We start from the raw sequence: 15,456 nt of genomic DNA, 5'->3' as shown, positions 1-15,456 counted from the left end.
TTAACGCTTTTACTGTTAATTTGAAGAGTGAAGCAAAAGGTGACACGTTAAACATATATAACGTATGCGTCGTTTTAATAGGTTATAAAAAATACTTCCACAGCCTTCTTGAACAGACACATTGGGAGGATATCACGGCGAGGAAGTGTCGAAGTCCATCATAACCCCATGGGCCCGCACTTGACTCAAGCAGCAGTAGTATTTGGGTGTGTTGTCGTCGCCATGCGCTTGCATCCACGTGGGGACGTCGAAGGTTTGTGCTTGGTGGCGACCGATCAAGTTCACCCTCATGTACCCGTCTTGCAGGAGCACTCGCACAGGGAGCTCGAACGATTGTTCCTGCGTACAACGTCAGGAATGCCATCGCGTGTACAGGAGAAGCTACGTACGACCATGTCGTTGACGACGTCGAAGACTGGCGACACGTAGAAAGGCACTTCGTGCTCAGAGTCGACGTTGCGTTCATTGGCATAAAACGAAAACGACACTTGCTGCGGTCCATACGTCGGCGCATTGGGATGCCAGAACACGCGGTACGGCAACACGGACACCGCGCGGACGACGCAATGGCCGCGCATGCGGTAGTAGATGGATTCCTCTGTGTTTTGAGTCGTGGAAGCGGCACTACGTCCAGGCCATCAGCATGTGCGTGGTGTGTGCCTTTGATACCTGCTCCAGTAGCACGAGTTGCCCGACGAGCACCCACATAGCATCTGAATGGTTTCCCCCAGCGACGCTTGGCGGCGCGTGAGCAGTCGGAACATGGAGAACGAAGACAGCTCCTGCAGGTTGTATGGAGTGTCCAATTCGTCGCTGAACCTTTGGATTTCCCCCCAGCATTTGGATGGTCGAAGGGTGTTCCCGGGACCTTCGCTCTCCCTGTCTGCCGACGAGAACTCTGTGTATCGTCAGCGCTTCGTTGTTGAACAATCATGCAGAGTACGTACTAAGCACATCGGCGATAAGGTTGTCCTGGCCATACTTGCTCGATCCTGCCAGGTGTGCCAAACATCCGAGTCGCTTCCACACGGACATGGCGCGGTAGTTGTTGCTAAAGTGGGTCATCGTGGCCGAGGCAGTGCGAAACCATTGCGTCTTGTCGAGGACAATGCGCCGCACGACGTCTTGTTTCCAGCAATTGTAGCCTTCCACCTGCATGCGGAATCGAGGATGCGCCGCTTCCAGGTGGTGGATTTCCATGTGAGTCAAACACTCGACGATGTTGGCAACGATCTCGATTGGCAGCATCACGAATTCGTCGCAGCGGTTGCAGCGCAACATCTCTTCCTTCGTCCTGCCGACAGACAGATCATCCCCATCATGTCCTGAAGCCGGCGAGGGGTTGCGCCAGAAGAACATGGCGAAGGACCGAGTGGCCAAAGGTGAATGACCGACCGATGGATCTTTCAAGCACCGATTCCTTCTATCATTCCGCAAGGCGGTTGTCCGGATATACTCGAACATGACTTCAACCAATATCCGGATATCCAAGTATAAAGTAAATTTTATTCTCTCTTGTTATTTGTAACATATGATTTTTAATTTGGTTTAATGCGATTTGATTCGTGGAACGAAATGTCAATCAGCCAATCAAACTGTGAACGTTGTTGCTCGCAACGCTTTCGTGGCCGACAGTCGGACAACAATATATTCCTTCATGAAGTCCTCCTTTGTTGCTGCGTGCATGTCCGCGGCGTCAGTACTTGCGTACGATATCTACCGCTTACGCATTCCAAATGGCCTCACGACCACAACGGACGGTGTGTCTGCAGTCGGCCACGTGAATAAATATGGCCGAGGACGGGCCACACCGTTTGGCCGGGACTTCGAACGACTCGGGGGGAAATGGACGCAAGAGTTGTGCGAAAAGGACTCGGATGGAGACGGAGCTACGAACGGGCAAGAGTTGGGCGACCCCTGCTGCACATGGAAAGTCGGACGGCCAGTTCTAAAGGACCCAACATCTCCTGGGCACAAAAACAGCTTCACCCAAGCCCAGTTGGCGGCACTCAAGTGCACGGACGACACCATTGCATCAAGGGAGAAGAAACAACGACATGGTGTACCAGACGAGTTATAGCTATACGACATGAAGGAACTCCATGCGCGTTTTGATCGAAACTATGTATGCTAATGGAAACTATATACATCATATGCGCTTAGATGCAGCGATACACCTGTGTACATGGGCCAACTACATGACGGACACGATGCGAGATGCGTTATAGTCGGCGTGACATTCAAGCATGTGAGGCAAAACCTGTGAAAACGCATATTTGACCTGGGGATACGAACAATAGAGGTATTTGATTTCACCTTGCGGTTTGTATGGTCAAGGCGGTGAACCACAAAAAAAGCCAAAAAGAACACAGCGCAAAATTCAAGCTCGACAGCAGCACGTACACGAAGATTGACAAGAGAGAACCAACGATAAGGATGGACATGGACGATCAAGAGTTGCTACAGCAATCCATGCAGCAAGGATTGAGTGGAGAGGAGGCCCAGGAGCACAGCGACCTGAACTTACGCCCTAAAACGATGTTCGATGTGAAAGGCCGCGCCCGCCCCAGCGAGACTGCGAACGACAACTACTTGCCACAATGGTCCAAAGACGGAGAAGGGTTCAAGAAGCAGTATTCTCTGGCGGAAGACCGCGATCGACGAAAGAACAAAGGTACACCGATATGACATGGCTCACTCGTGTGGCTAACGCGAGTGAGTGTCGTAGTGGTGATCCGATACTCGAGGGAAGAGCTGCTGGCGATGCACGTGGTTAGTAGTGGTCCCCCTGAATGCCCCGAAGGCACGCCAGTTCTTGCACTCGACAGTTTGCCGCCTGTGGCCAACATCCCATTCGACTACGATGAGATCTACAAGCAGTGGGCCGCCAACAAAGAACGCACTCGTCAACCAGGGCGTGGTCGGGGCCAACCTCGAGCCGACGGCAATACGTCGGGTGCAACTCCATCCACCGCCAACCGAACAAACAGCAGCACCGCCAATGCAGCGGGGGGTCGTGTTGGAGGCAACGACTCAAACAACCGGCACACCAGCGAAGATTTGAACGACGCTTCTTCTGGGCGAAAATGGAATGACAAGGTAGACTGACACCAAGTATCCTCTTTCGTTCGTGGCGTTTGCTCATGGGTCATGTGTGGTGTACAGCGCACTGGTGGAGAAGACAGTTGGGAACGTGGGGCCAGGATCGTCCCGTCTCCCAACGGTGGCAACGATAAAGACGACCTATGGGATGACGTCGATCCATCTGGCGGGGAATTCAAAGACATGGTAATCTCACTCCGTGTTATGCCCCATCTGTCTAACCAACTGGTCAAAGGGACTGTCCAACTTTGCGGAAGCTGCCGAGCTGTTTCGCCGTGAAATGGACGAAATGCATCGAGCTGGCGGCGCGCGCGCCGAGGTACGTACCCGCCCACAAGAGTGCACATGTACTTAACGCGATGTAGCTTCGGCAACAACCGACGATGGAGAGCGAAGATCAGTTTGCCGACAGCGTTGAGGAAGAGGACGAGCCGCCGATGTGGGACATGCCGGCGTCCGAGCCCGTGGCGGCGGACCTGTCGTCGTGGTCGACGTTCAACGACCATCAGCCGCCGCCTCATGTGACGCCGGTCCCCGTAGACGCATGGTTCTATCTGGACCCCCAAGGGCTGCAGCAAGGGCCGTTCAAGTCGGCGGAGATGCGCGAATGGTTTGAAGCGGGGTACTTTAAGCCGCACTTGCCGATTCGGTTTGGGCTCGAAGGGGACTTTGCCTCGTTGGCGAATCACTTTCGCCACGGCCAGATCCCGTTTTCAACCGTACCGAGCCCCACGACCACCCCCGGGGCCAACCACCAACAGCAACTGCTGCTTCAAAAACAACAACAGCAGCAACTATTGGAACAGCAGCAATTTCTGGCCAACCAATTGCAACAGCAACGCGTGTTGGAGCAACGCCGGGCACAAGAAGACCAGCAGCGTCGCGCGCTTCAAGAACAGCAGCGCGTTCGGTTGGAAATGCAGCAGCGGATACAATTGCAAGAGCAAGCTGGGCGGGCCCTCCAGCAGCAACAACAACAACAGCAGCAGTTTCACTACCAGCGCCCCCAAGCCATTCTTCCGGGGGCTGCGGCGATCGGGTCCGGTTGGGGCCGCCCTCGGGATAACATCGTTCCCGGGGCAGGCGACAGCATGATGGGCGGACTGGGCATGTACGCAGCAGGGCCGCCTACTCAAGCGCCAAAGCCCGTCACGACCGAGTATGCGGCGCCGTCGTGGGACGAAGACACGACCGGGTCGTCGCTGTGGAATTCGTCCGTGAAGAACGATCCGGAATTGTTGGGCGGGGCGTGGGACAAACCGGCGGACGAAGAGCCGTCGGCTGCTGCGTCGTGGGGAGGCGCGGACTCGTCTGGCTGGAGCAAGGAGAAGCAGCAGCAGCCGACGACGCCTGTCGTGTCTTGGAACAAGCCACCAGAGTCAGATGGGTGGGGAGGCCCCGAGCCAGCCGCCCCCCAGGCGTCCCCCAAGTCGTCGTGGAGCAAGCCGGACGTTGTGCCGCAGTTGGGGTCGTGGGGGCGGCAAACGTCAGAGGCGGACGTGCCTGACGTCGTCAAAGAAGCCGACTCGACGTGGGAAGCCACGACCCCGAACACCCCGTCGCTCAAGCAGATCCAGCAAGAGGAGCAGGAAAGCATGCGTCGTCGGTTGAAGCCCTCCTCGTCGTCCTCGTCCTCGTCGTCCTCGTCCCAGCAGCCCCCTCCTTCTCCAACGCCTGACCAGCAACCCCATTTGGAAGACATGGGCCAACAACTCAAGCGCATGCTGGGCGTATCCAACCCCAGTCCGTCCAAGTCGTGGGGAAGCAAAACGGCCGCCGCCACACCGCCCGCGCCCATCACGCGGTCCCTCTCCCTCCGAGAAATCCAAGCCGAAGAAGAACGTCTGGCCCAACTCAAGCGCCAAGAGAAGCCTGTGGCGTCGTCGTCGCGATGGAGCAGCGTTGTCACGGGTATGCCACCGCCATATTCGTCTGCGCGGCCGGCGCCCGTGGAAGTCAAGGCCACACCGCCCAAGGATCGCGACGCGAGCTTTTGGAACTTTGACGCATCAGCAGCAACAGCAGCATCGCCGTCATCGCATACCCCCGCATACAACAACGGCAGCGACGACCTCGTAGCGTGGAGCTCCAAGCAAGTGAAAAAGCTGGGCGGGACAGAAGACTTGACGCTAATTCAGTACTGCGCGACGCTCGAAGACCCAGGCGAGATCCGCGAGTACTTGGCCGCGTACTTGGGGTCGACCCCCAAAGTGTCGGCGTTCGCGACCGAGTTTATCCAAAAGAAGAAGAAGCACGTGGCCGGCAAAAAGCAAAGTGCCGCCGATGCCAAAGCCGCGTCGCAGCAGAAAAAGAAACCTCACCATTAAAACCCCCAATATAAAAAACCCCATCCAATATTAAAAGACACGCTTATCGGTTTTGCAACGTTTCCAAAATCAAATCCCGCGACAACATGTGGAACCCTTCCGTCTTGGTCACGTAGTCAAAGTGCCGGATGATAAAGTGCATGCAAATCTCCCGCAGCCGCGACGCGTGCAGCTCGTCCGCCGCCTGCAGCAGCACGCCGGCGTTGTCCACGACCAATCCCTTCTGCACCAGCACTTCGCACAGGCCCTTGAGCCGGTCCAGCCCGTACATGTCGGCGCACGCGTACAGCTCGATGGCCATCTCGGCCGTCATGTCGGCCGCCACCACGTCATTGTACACGTACTCGAGCAGCGCCAAAAAGACCGGAATGCGGATCGACGGCACGGGTACTTCCAGCTCGCGGGACTCGCGCATGCCCGAGCTAAACATGGCCTAGATAGAGAATGAAATCCACCGTCAACGACCAAGAAGCATGGAGAAATAGTTTGACCTTGAAGTGCGGACACCGCGCCGCCAGGATGGCGCGGTGGCCAAATATCCGCCGCGACTCGACGAGAAACACCACGTCGGCAAAGTCTGGCTCGTCCACGAGGGTTTGCATGTCGCTCGCGTACGTCGAGCTCAGCAGCAGCGGCCGGAATGCTAGCACGGGGTCTGCCACAAAGCAAAGTACTCAGCATGCGAATATGAAAAAGGTCATCGTACCGACAAGGGCAACCGTGTGCTCGTTGTAGGACGCGACCGACACGACGCGCTTGCCGTGCAGACCGTCCACTGCGCGAGGCAACGTCACTTTGACCTGGTCGTTGTGGCCGAGTTTGCCGTGGTCGCCGTTGCCCCACGTAAACACTTCGCCCGTGTCTACCCAAGATGTCATCAAACAAAGCAGGGATAACCAAATACATCATAAAAAACCAAATATATATGCCAGAGCGCGTACTGGTCAAAGCAACGGTGTGGCTCCATCCACATGTGATTTGCACCACCACGCGATCGTTGAGCTTTTCCACCAGCGACGGAATTGTCTTGTTCACCTTGTCGCCATGACCCAATTGCCCGTGCTCGCCACCGCCCCACGTGTACTACAAACATATGGACACACATCAACATGGCTACTTGCGGCCGCGATGATGATGACGTACAACTTCGCCGCTTTCTACTCCACCGATCCATTCTTTATTAGTGTGGGTGGCCGTTCTCAACCTAGCGTACCTGAGACGGCGGCCGTGTGAAAGCCTCCGCACGCCACCTGTCGAATAGGACTCGAGACCAGCGTGTCCACGACCTTGGCGACGATCTGATTTCGCTCGTTGTTGTGGCCCAGCCGCCCAAACTTGCCCTCGCCAAACGTATAGAGCTCTCCTTTGTCTACCAACTTGATGACTAACTATCCCATGGACGAGTGTTGTGTATGGGGTCATTTTACCACTCAACGCTGCTGTGTGAAAGCCGCACGCGGCGATCTGCTTGATGCCCTTGTTCTTCAACTCTTCCACGGCGCATGGCAGGTACTGGTGGCCGTCCGTGTCGCCCTGGCCGCTGACGCCGTTTTCTTTGTCGCCCCAAGTGTACACGTCGCTGTTTTGCAGCAGAACGACCGTGTGCCGCGACCCGCACGCCACTTGATCGACCTTGAGGTTCGACAGTGTTTCCACCAAGTACGGCACGGAATGCCCAACTTCGTTGCCATGGCCGAGCTTCCCGTACATGCCGCCACCCCACGTGTACAATTCACCAGACACCGTCACCGCGGCGGTGTGGTAGCTTCCACAAGTCACTTGTTTGATCTGCTTGGTCTGCAACGACTCGACGAGTCGCGGAACAAACTTCCATCCGTTGTCTCCGTGGCCCAAGCGGCCGTCGTCGCCTCGACCCCACGTGTACACGTCACCTTTGTCGTCCAGCACAACGGTGTGGCCGCTGCCGCACGCAATCTGAACTACGATTCGTTCTCGCAGCGCTTCGACGACCACCGGTCGATACTGGTCGCTTGTGTCGCCCAATCCGAGCTGCCCATCTTCACCTCGACCCCAGCTGTACACTACATCCATACATGTCATTCAATCGGCAAGCCATGCAAGTCGCATGTACCTGTCATGGTCCCAAGATACCTCGAGCAGTCAAGCAGGTAGGTAGGTAGGTAATACACGAGTAATGTGTGTTGGAGTATTTCGAATTTTGATGCAAAAAAACGAAATTCTCATCCCCTTTGTTTTCGCACATCCCAGCGAATTTGACTGTACGAAATGATTTTTTTTCAGGTTTTTTCTCACGGTATATTCGCAGGCAAGCACAAACGACGATGGAGCATGCAAGTCGCGAGGTGTCTTCAGCTCCGTCTAACGTTACGACGAGCTGAAGACACCTCGACTTGCATGTAGCTCCGTCTTGGACGATATACAGCGTCATGATCACACCCAGGCAGGAAGAGAAACGAGAGAAATGCAGTCCCGTCGTAGCAAACCAGCTTCTCCGGTTGCCGTACATACATGGCGTGTGCGTGGTTGAGGTGTATAAGAAACTCCGCCACGCATCAGAGTCGGCAATTTCGACTTGGAAATGGGAAATTATGCACGTAGCATGTAGTACGTGTGTGTAGCTGCGACCACCACTGCCTTGAGAGTTGTCTCCAACCCGAAACATGACAAAGGAATTGTAACTATTATTGGGGCGGCAGTTCCTGCTGCTTCTTGGCTTGCTTCATCAACTTGAGCGTTTCGATGGACGGGCGGTCCCATTGCGTGAGCTTGAGCGTTTTGTTTACGTAATATACTTTTCCATTGTTGCGGCTGACCTTGGCATCCCAGCCATTGGGCAACGGGGCTTCGGGCAACGAGTCCAAGTTGAAACTCTCTTGGGGGGCGGTCACGGGTCGCGACGGCTGCTTGGCCACTGCCGCGGCCGCCGCCGCCGTCACGCTGTTGGTGAGACTGGAGCGGCCGTCTTTGGCGTCGCCGTTCTTTTCGTCCTTCTTGCCCCCGAGGATGTTCTTGACCATGCGGTTCGTGAGCGACGAGATGCCGCTGCGCCCTTGCGCCATCGCCGAGTTGATCACGGACGATCGAGGGGCGCTCTCCAAGCTGTCCAGGTCCGTCTTGGTCGTCGAGTCGTTCGTGATGGACGACGACGACGTTGCCGACGTCTTGAATTCAAAGTAGTCGGACGGCTTGTTGGTGCCGTCGGGGTCGCTGTCCCGCTGCAGTTCCGATGACTTTGCGGGCTCCGCGAGGTGCGCCGTGGTCGAGTCGCTTCGCCAGAACGTCGGCCGCTTGAACTGCGTGGCTTTCTTGAGCACGTCCACGGCCGAACTGACCGTGACCGACGTGCTGCTGGGGAACACGTCCTTGTCCTCGGTCACCGAGTCCATCATGGGTCCGGCCACGACGGCGGGAGGTGCAATGTTCTTGTTGGCAGGTTGGCGGAACAGCTTGTTGCGCAGTCTGCCGGCGACCGCGGATGACGACGACGAAGATGCCGCGGCGGGGCTGCCTCCCTTGGCCACTTGTTCCTTGAGCTTGACGATCTCGGCGGCTTGCGCGTCGACCTTCTTCTGCAGCGCCTGGGTCTGGTCTTGCTCTTGCTTGAGCTTGACAAAGTTCTGGCTCAGTTGGATTTCCGTGTGTGCCTTGAGCTTGTCCAAGTCGGCCTTGTACGCGGCGATCTGGTGCTTCATGTCGTCGTTCTCCTTCTTAAGCGCCTCGTTCGCGTCCTTGAGGGACCCGATCATGTCGCCGGCGTCCGCCATGATGGCCTCGTCCTTGGCTTGCTTCTCTTGCTCGAGCTCGGCACTGCGCTTTTGCTCTTCGGCCAGTCGGTTTTGAAGCGCTTGTAGCTGGTACTTCATGTCCGCCTCCATCTTCTTTTCGCGGAGCGCGGCCAAAAACTTGGGTCGTTGCAAGTGCATGCGAACATATGACTGCACCCGCACAATCACCTTGCGCTTGCGCTGGTACGTGTGGCGCTTGGCGTACCCGGCCACGTGACGCTGGATGAGCACCGCGCAGTGGTTGCGCTTGACGGCGAGCGCTACCTTGCGCCCTTGGACTCCGCGGACGCGCGCTTGGAGAAGGGTGAGTCCCTTGAGGAACGTGTTGTACCGATGCATGGCGTTGACGCATCGGATAAACGCCTAAACACCAGACGGGGTTAGGAATGACAAAACTCGAAAGAGCGTTGTGTCGTACTTGAATGGTCACGATCGCTTCCAATGTGTGCAAGTACTTGAGCCGCTGCGTCCATCCTCGCATGACGTTTTGCAGGAACCGGGCCTTCTTGTCGAGGAATTTCTTGCGGCGGTCTTCCAGCTCTTCGAGCACCCCCAGCTGGAAGTAAATCTTGGACCACCCCATCTGGTACTGCGTCGGCGACACCAGCTTTAACTTGTCCATGAGCTGCTGGCACTTTTCTTTCGACGACCCTGGCCCCGATGGCACGAACAGCCGGAACTTGGCCAAAAACTCGTCGTGCGTTTGCCGGTTGGGGTACGCGGCGCGCGAAATCCGAATCGCTTCAATTACCCCTGCCAACACAAAACACAGTGTTCACTGATGATATACATGCATGTGCACGACGACGTACCAGCACATCGCAGCTGGGACACGACCATCGCGTGCTCCATCGTGCTGGAGCTCTTGATCGAGTTGGGCTTGATGCATCGAACGTACTGGACACTCGTGGATTGGATGGACGTCATGAGTTCCGTCAAGCTGTCCTTGAACTGCGTGCCCACGGTCGAGATGTTCATCATGCTTCCGCCCCGCCGCTTTGTCGTTGGCTCGACCTTGGCTTCGACCTTTTTTTCGTGAAACAGCGCTTGGATGTACGCCATGCTGGAGCTGCGCATGAGGTCGCTCAAGTCGGGCAGGAGGTTGTCCTTGTGTTTCTCTAAAAACCCGATCGACTCGTACTTGACGGGCGCCGCATAATGTTTGATGATGAACTCAGTCTGCGACGTGCGCGGGAACTCGATCACGCTGGGTTTGTACAGGTCCTTGTTGATCGACGTGATCGTAGACATAAACCCCTTCTCGCTGCCCTTTGTCTTCTTGAGCTCTTCGTTGAGCAGCGAAATGATCCCGATGCGGTCTTCGATCACGTTGAGCACGTCCTGGTTGTCGGCGTACTCGATGTGCTCCCACTGAATGCCCTCTTCGTCGTACTCGATCTGGACCGTCTTGAACACGTCCGACGTGAACTTTTGCTGCAGCTTTTCGTTGGCATAGTTGATGCAAAACTGCTCGAACGAGTTGTGCTTGAAGTGCTCAAACCCAAAAATGTCGAGCACGCCAATATGGTGGTCCATGCGCTTGTCGTCTGCCAGGGACACGTTGATCAGCTCCACGAGCCAGTCAAACACGCGCGAGTAGATGGCCTTAGACAGCGCGTCCACGCAGTCCATCGCGAGTTCCTACCCAAGCAGGACGTTGTCACACATGGTTGTGGTGGTCGCCGTACCTTTTTCAACGGCACGCTGTACACGTCGTTCCGGGCCCGCATCGTGCGCGAACAGAGCGCCTTTTGCAGCGATTCGGGGGTCAGCCCCATCAACGCAATCGCATGGGCGGCCGCTTCGTCGCCCGGAGAGATCATCGATTCTTCGTCGTTGGCCGGGTTGGACATGATGGACACGTTCCCGAGATGCAGAATCCCTGCGAGGGTCTTGTACAGGTCCATCTGCGCGGCATGGTCAAACCCGATGAGCGACAGCCGGTCGGCGGTAATGTTGAAGTGCTCGAAGTCCGTCTGGCCTTCGATCATCGCCGTCGACTTCTCGCCAATGTACCGGTAGTGCGCCGCCGGGTCCAAGAAGAGCTCACTGGCCGTGTCCCCCGAGTCGATCACTTGGTAGAAAATGTGGTAATTCCGTTCGGGGTGTTCGTGGCTGATGACGCGCGTCTTCTCGAGGAGGTACGTCTTACACTTGGCCCCGACCAGCGTCCCCACGCGGTCGAACTGGAGCTGGGTGAACTTGCCGAAGCGGGAACTGTTGTCATTCCGAACGGTCTTGGCATTCCCAAAGTACTCGAGCAAGGGACTGACTTCGATGATCTTCTTGATCGTGCCGTCGTTCATGCCGCCGGCGATCGTGGCCAAGTGGTTCATGAGGATCTTGGTCGTTTCGGTCTTGCCTGCCCCGGATTCCCCAGACACTAAAATCGACTGGTTTCGACTCGCGGTCTTCATGTTCTCGTACGATGCCACGGACGTCGCGTACACGTGCGGTGGCAATTCTTCCCGAGGAAAGTTCAGGTACCGGATGTGCTGGTGCTCGGCATACAGGTCATGCAACCGCTTGTACGGGTTGACGGCGATACAGATGTCGCCTGTGTATGTGTATGGCAGTTCCTTCAAGAAACGCGTCTTGACGTTGTACAAAATGGCAGCTTCGTGGAGGTAGTTGAGGGTGATCATGTCTTCGATCCCTTCGTCGCCAACGTTTTCGTTCTGGAATGGAAGTGTCTCAACATTGTCCTCGGACTCGCCTTTCCCGCTCATGAGGGCGCGGGTTTTCTTATCGTCCAAGTTCACCACGCGTTCCTCAGTCGTGCCGTCGACGAGCCACACTTTACACTTGATTTCCTTCGTGCCGGGAGTTTGCCCGATCACTTCCGCGGGCAACCACACGTCCTTCTCGTCCGGCACGTAGCACTTGGCCCCCGGGACCATTTCAAGCGACATGATGATCTGCTTCTAGTGGATGTCTGCCAACTTCGCCGATGGATGCCGCCACTGGGCACGCACGTCAGTCGGCAAATTAAATTGAAAGTGAGGAAGGAGGGTGGATGACTGTCCTTTCCAGCCGCCCGAACACCGTGGTTTATTCGGGTGGGCAGGCTTCACCAAATTCATTCATCTGACTACTTTAACCAAGAGTGAATTAAATGTATGTATTAAATCACGGATTCATTGACAATCAGCGCGGTCAAAATTCGGTTGGATATTCAACCGACACCCAGCAGAGGTGGGGCTGCAGTATGCCCTGGTCAAGACGACGAACACCATGATATCATGTTGTATACTTTTCACGTCGTGTGTTGATATGTAAGAATTATTAATCCTTGTAGTGGCTTCAAGTAATGTAATACTAATAATTATTTATAAATGATGCCATGATATGATATGTGGTAAAGTCCTTAATTCGGCACAAATAGGCAAAAATCGAGAAATTGTCAAGCATCAATCTGCAGTATCGTACCGTAGTTGGAAGGATCAATGAAAACAGAGGATGTCGACTGTGAATTCGTGTGGACGGGGAATATCGTGTTCACACAAAGCCAATTCCAAGGCCCTGGTTTGACCAAGGGAGGACATGATCATATGGACTCATAGCGTACGCTTGTAAGCTGTGGAGGCTGCATAGGCCACGTTTGTTGTTGGCAAGATCTCCACAGCTCCTGTTGTGTCGAGTGTGGGCAAGCAAATTTCAGAAATTGACAATCAATCGTACGGTATGCATGTCAAAATATACTTTTTACCCGAGACAATAGTATGAGCGATATCCAATTCAAAACCCCTTTGATTCGCTAAAATTGGGACGAATTGGCCAATCCGCACAGGCAAAGTGGTACGTGAGTAACCAAGCTGGCTTCTGCGTTCGAAGTACGCATTTATCACAACACCGATCGCCGTTCGCCATGCGTGGCCAATATGACTCGTTGGAATCGCCCAAAGCCGGCATCATGTCGGCCGAAAAGTACGACAAGCTGGTCGGTGAAGTGTCCAAGGCCCTCGGCCACCTGAACACGACTGTGCGCGCCGTGGACCAAAAGGTTTCTTTGTTTGGCACCAGCCTGGACTCGCACAGCAGCCACGAAAAGCTGCGCGAGTTGCTGGGAAATGGCAACAAGTTGATTTCGAAGATTGAAAAGCGCCTCAAAGCGCTGGGCGACGACATCAAAGGCCAGAGCGGACCGGTGGTGCGCGCCCGGTCCAACACCCTCAAGAAGCTCTCGACCGACTTCAAAACACAGCACGACCTTTTCTCTCAGTCAAGCCAAAACGCCAAGGTGGCCCATGTGAACCTGCCTTCGGCGGCCCAACCATCCGCCATCAACCAGCCCCGCCCTGCACCTGGTGGGTTCACCAACTACCACGAAGACCAGTTTCTCGCCCAAGCCCAAGTCACGACGTACGACGAAGACGACTTGGTCCGACGGGAAGAAGACATCATTCACATCAACCACCAACTGCGGGAGATCAATGCCGCGTACAAGGAAGTGGATGGTCTCATTAACGACCAGCACGAAGTTGTGGTTGAAATCGCCGACAACGTCCAGGAGGCTCGGAACGAAACGCACGGAGCACTCGAACATGTCCAAAAGGCCGATGGCAGATCCAACTATTGCAACTGCAGCAAGCGGAAGCTCTACTGCTATGGGGGTCTGGCGTTCATTTTCGTGCTCATGGTGCTTGGCGTCATCATTGCTGTCACCAAATAGTAGTACTACGTATAGTACATTTCACCAAATACTTAGTACCGTATAGTGTATATGTATTGCGACGGATTAATCTATTGCGACTCCTGTAATAACTGATAATTTTCTTGTAATAACTGATATTTACTTGTGAATACAGTACGTTGAATATACTTCAAATTTGTATGACGCAATGGATTAAAAACATTTCGAGAACTGGTTGTGAAATATCACGTGTCGCAATACATATACACTATACGGTACATTAACGTTACTGCGTAGTACACATTGTAGTGCCCCAACTCTCGTACTTTTGATGTAACTGTGGCCATTATAAAACGTCAAGTCCTATGTACGAACAAATGTGTAAAATTAGGAGCGATAGAACAACCGCACTTTTGAGCAGGCGGTAGAAATTGGGCTGACCATTTTCATCGCATTTTCGGCACCTGGACAGCCTGTGCGTGTTGGCCAATGGGAGCGGCAACCGAATTCTCACCCCATACATATGTACACACTTGCAATCGACGGCTTTACCGCATCAAGGACATTCCTGATCAGTTGCTCAGTCAGTCGTATGCGCAGCAGCAGTCCCGGCTCTCCCGCTGAAGCGGCGGCTGTCGAGCATGCCCTGCGGTTGCAAGTGGTCATCCTAAAAGCAGACCTTGAGGCCCTTCGCCTCGAGAAAAACGACCAAGAAACGTTTTACAAACTTCGCATCGAGTCCCTGGAACGAGAGATCCAATCCCTTCGAGACTTCAGCAGCAGCAGTACGTCGGCAACCACAGCCCCCATGGTTCCTCCTCCAACATCCAGACACTGGCTCCGCTATATCGGACAACTCGGACGCAAAAGTGCGCCGCGTCATCAGTTGAGCAAAGCACCTGCAGGTGGCTTTCACACAATCCAGCATGCTACCGCAGACGAAGACCTGCAACCTCCGCCAGGCCATCCAAGCGAACACAAGGGAATGTACCAACGAGTACTGGGCATCTTCCGCATCGGACGACTACGGACGCTTTGGCCTCGAAAGAAGCACCAGCGCCCAGTGACCCAACGTGCCTCCACCAACGAGTGGCACGCCAAGTTTGGTGACAACGGTCGGGTCTACTTTGTAAATCCCAATGCAGCCACCACGACGGCGTCAAGTGCCGAAACCATGGACCTGCCATTCTCGAATTCACCCTCCAGGCGTCTCGGCGATGGACGGTCGCGCGCAAAGCTCAACAACATAAGTGGCGACTCGTCGTGGGTTTGATGGCTTGTTGGTAGTTGCATTGTTATCATATCTCGGTACTGTAGATGCTGTACATAGTAGTTATGCTAACTGTAAAGCCACCAAACGCTCCTTGCCTAAAACTATACCAAGTTACGTATAATCTACTCATCTTAGATGAAAGTACCACACTGGTCCGACATCTTAGTCCAATTGTTTTCAGACTTTTGGCACTTTTCCTAAGGGCTGGTCAATCATAAAATTATGCCATAAACCGTTTTGGCAAGTCTGCAAACATTTCCCAAAGTCTCATATTCCATGAAAGAAAGGAGAAACGAAGTATCCACAAAGTTGTCTGGATGCCCATAGCGGAGAGATGCGCGTTGGCAGGTCTCG

General features: G+C 54.7%; 7 protein-coding genes across 7 annotated transcripts; 4 read left to right on the top strand and 3 right to left on the bottom strand.

Annotated features, from left to right (window-relative positions):
* Positions 1-39: 39 nt before the first annotated feature.
* On the bottom strand, positions 40-1,492 carry H257_00714 (hypothetical protein). Its single transcript, XM_009823525.1, has 4 exons — positions 948-1,492; positions 670-898; positions 390-624; positions 40-339 (listed from the first exon to the last, which is right to left on the bottom strand). Exons 1-4 carry the CDS (start codon positions 1,462-1,464, stop codon positions 133-135), a joined length of 1,188 nt encoding a protein of 395 aa, XP_009821827.1. The 5' UTR covers positions 1,465-1,492; the 3' UTR covers positions 40-132.
* A 116-nt stretch (positions 1,493-1,608) lies between these two features.
* H257_00713 (hypothetical protein) lies at positions 1,609-2,173 on the top strand. Its single transcript, XM_009823524.1, has one exon. It carries the CDS (start codon positions 1,658-1,660, stop codon positions 2,078-2,080), a length of 423 nt encoding a protein of 140 aa, XP_009821826.1. The 5' UTR covers positions 1,609-1,657; the 3' UTR covers positions 2,081-2,173.
* Positions 2,174-2,349: 176 nt separating this feature from the next.
* Positions 2,350-5,471, top strand: H257_00712 (hypothetical protein). Its single transcript, XM_009823523.1, has 5 exons — positions 2,350-2,674; positions 2,729-3,099; positions 3,166-3,288; positions 3,338-3,421; positions 3,468-5,471. The coding sequence occupies exons 1-5, from the start codon at positions 2,437-2,439 to the stop codon at positions 5,427-5,429; spliced, it is 2,778 nt and encodes a 925-aa protein (XP_009821825.1). The 5' UTR covers positions 2,350-2,436; the 3' UTR covers positions 5,430-5,471.
* Positions 4,081-7,597, bottom strand: H257_00711 (hypothetical protein). The gene is made up of 8 exons (XM_009823522.1): positions 7,522-7,597; positions 6,857-7,471; positions 6,643-6,798; positions 6,573-6,586; positions 6,371-6,512; positions 6,136-6,291; positions 5,921-6,084; positions 4,081-5,862 (listed from the first exon to the last, which is right to left on the bottom strand). Exons 1-8 carry the CDS (start codon positions 7,526-7,528, stop codon positions 5,473-5,475), a joined length of 1,644 nt encoding a protein of 547 aa, XP_009821824.1. The 5' UTR covers positions 7,529-7,597; the 3' UTR covers positions 4,081-5,472.
* A 325-nt stretch (positions 7,598-7,922) lies between these two features.
* On the bottom strand, positions 7,923-12,183 carry H257_00710 (hypothetical protein). Its single transcript, XM_009823521.1, has 4 exons — positions 10,885-12,183; positions 10,009-10,837; positions 9,615-9,949; positions 7,923-9,559 (listed from the first exon to the last, which is right to left on the bottom strand). The coding sequence occupies exons 1-4, from the start codon at positions 12,106-12,108 to the stop codon at positions 8,093-8,095; spliced, it is 3,855 nt and encodes a 1,284-aa protein (XP_009821823.1). The 5' UTR covers positions 12,109-12,183; the 3' UTR covers positions 7,923-8,092.
* Positions 12,184-13,036: 853 nt separating this feature from the next.
* H257_00709 (hypothetical protein) lies at positions 13,037-14,065 on the top strand. The gene has a single exon (XM_009823520.1). The coding sequence runs from the start codon at positions 13,065-13,067 to the stop codon at positions 13,866-13,868; it is 804 nt and encodes a 267-aa protein (XP_009821822.1). The 5' UTR covers positions 13,037-13,064; the 3' UTR covers positions 13,869-14,065.
* A 305-nt stretch (positions 14,066-14,370) lies between these two features.
* Positions 14,371-15,248, top strand: H257_00708 (hypothetical protein). The gene has a single exon (XM_009823519.1). The coding sequence runs from the start codon at positions 14,422-14,424 to the stop codon at positions 15,100-15,102; it is 681 nt and encodes a 226-aa protein (XP_009821821.1). The 5' UTR covers positions 14,371-14,421; the 3' UTR covers positions 15,103-15,248.
* Positions 15,249-15,456: the final 208 nt, after the last annotated feature.

Source organism: Aphanomyces astaci (assembly GCF_000520075.1).
Source record: "Aphanomyces astaci strain APO3 unplaced genomic scaffold supercont1.1, whole genome shotgun sequence".
NCBI classification, from domain to species: Eukaryota; Oomycota; class Saprolegniomycetes; order Saprolegniales; family Verrucalvaceae; genus Aphanomyces; species Aphanomyces astaci.
Note: the sequence above shows the minus strand (reverse complement) of the source record. Positions and strands in the feature narration are given on the sequence as shown.

Excerpts from the sequence above, each read along its gene's own strand:
- H257_00714 (XM_009823525.1), bottom strand. The coding sequence starts at position 1,464 with ATGTTCGAGTATATCCGGACAACCGCCTTGCGGAATGATAGAAGGAAT. Across the intron at positions 625-669 it reads AACTCGTGCTACTGGAGCAG|TGCCGCTTCCACGACTCAAA; the intron begins GTATCAAAGGCA and ends GCCTGGACGTAG. Across the intron at positions 340-389 it reads ACGTCGTCAACGACATGGTC|GAACAATCGTTCGAGCTCCC; the intron begins GTACGTAGCTTC and ends CGTTGTACGCAG.
- H257_00713 (XM_009823524.1), top strand. The coding sequence starts at position 1,658 with ATGAAGTCCTCCTTTGTTGCTGCGTGCATGTCCGCGGCGTCAGTACTT.
- H257_00712 (XM_009823523.1), top strand. The coding sequence starts at position 2,437 with ATGGACATGGACGATCAAGAGTTGCTACAGCAATCCATGCAGCAAGGA. Across the intron at positions 2,675-2,728 it reads CGATCGACGAAAGAACAAAG|TGGTGATCCGATACTCGAGG; the intron begins GTACACCGATAT and ends TGAGTGTCGTAG. Across the intron at positions 3,289-3,337 it reads GCGGGGAATTCAAAGACATG|GGACTGTCCAACTTTGCGGA; the intron begins GTAATCTCACTC and ends AACTGGTCAAAG.
- H257_00711 (XM_009823522.1), bottom strand. Across the intron at positions 6,799-6,856 it reads TCACACAGCAGCGTTGAGTG|ACAAAGGAGAGCTCTATACG; the intron begins GTAAAATGACCC and ends TCAAGTTGGTAG. Across the intron at positions 6,292-6,370 it reads CCACACCGTTGCTTTGACCA|ACACGGGCGAAGTGTTTACG; the intron begins GTACGCGCTCTG and ends CATCTTGGGTAG.
- H257_00710 (XM_009823521.1), bottom strand. The coding sequence starts at position 12,108 with ATGTCGCTTGAAATGGTCCCGGGGGCCAAGTGCTACGTGCCGGACGAG. Across the intron at positions 10,838-10,884 it reads ACAGCGTGCCGTTGAAAAAG|GAACTCGCGATGGACTGCGT; the intron begins GTACGGCGACCA and ends CTGCTTGGGTAG. Across the intron at positions 9,950-10,008 it reads GTCCCAGCTGCGATGTGCTG|GGGTAATTGAAGCGATTCGG; the intron begins GTACGTCGTCGT and ends TTGTGTTGGCAG.
- H257_00709 (XM_009823520.1), top strand. The coding sequence starts at position 13,065 with ATGCGTGGCCAATATGACTCGTTGGAATCGCCCAAAGCCGGCATCATG.
- H257_00708 (XM_009823519.1), top strand. The coding sequence starts at position 14,422 with ATGCGCAGCAGCAGTCCCGGCTCTCCCGCTGAAGCGGCGGCTGTCGAG.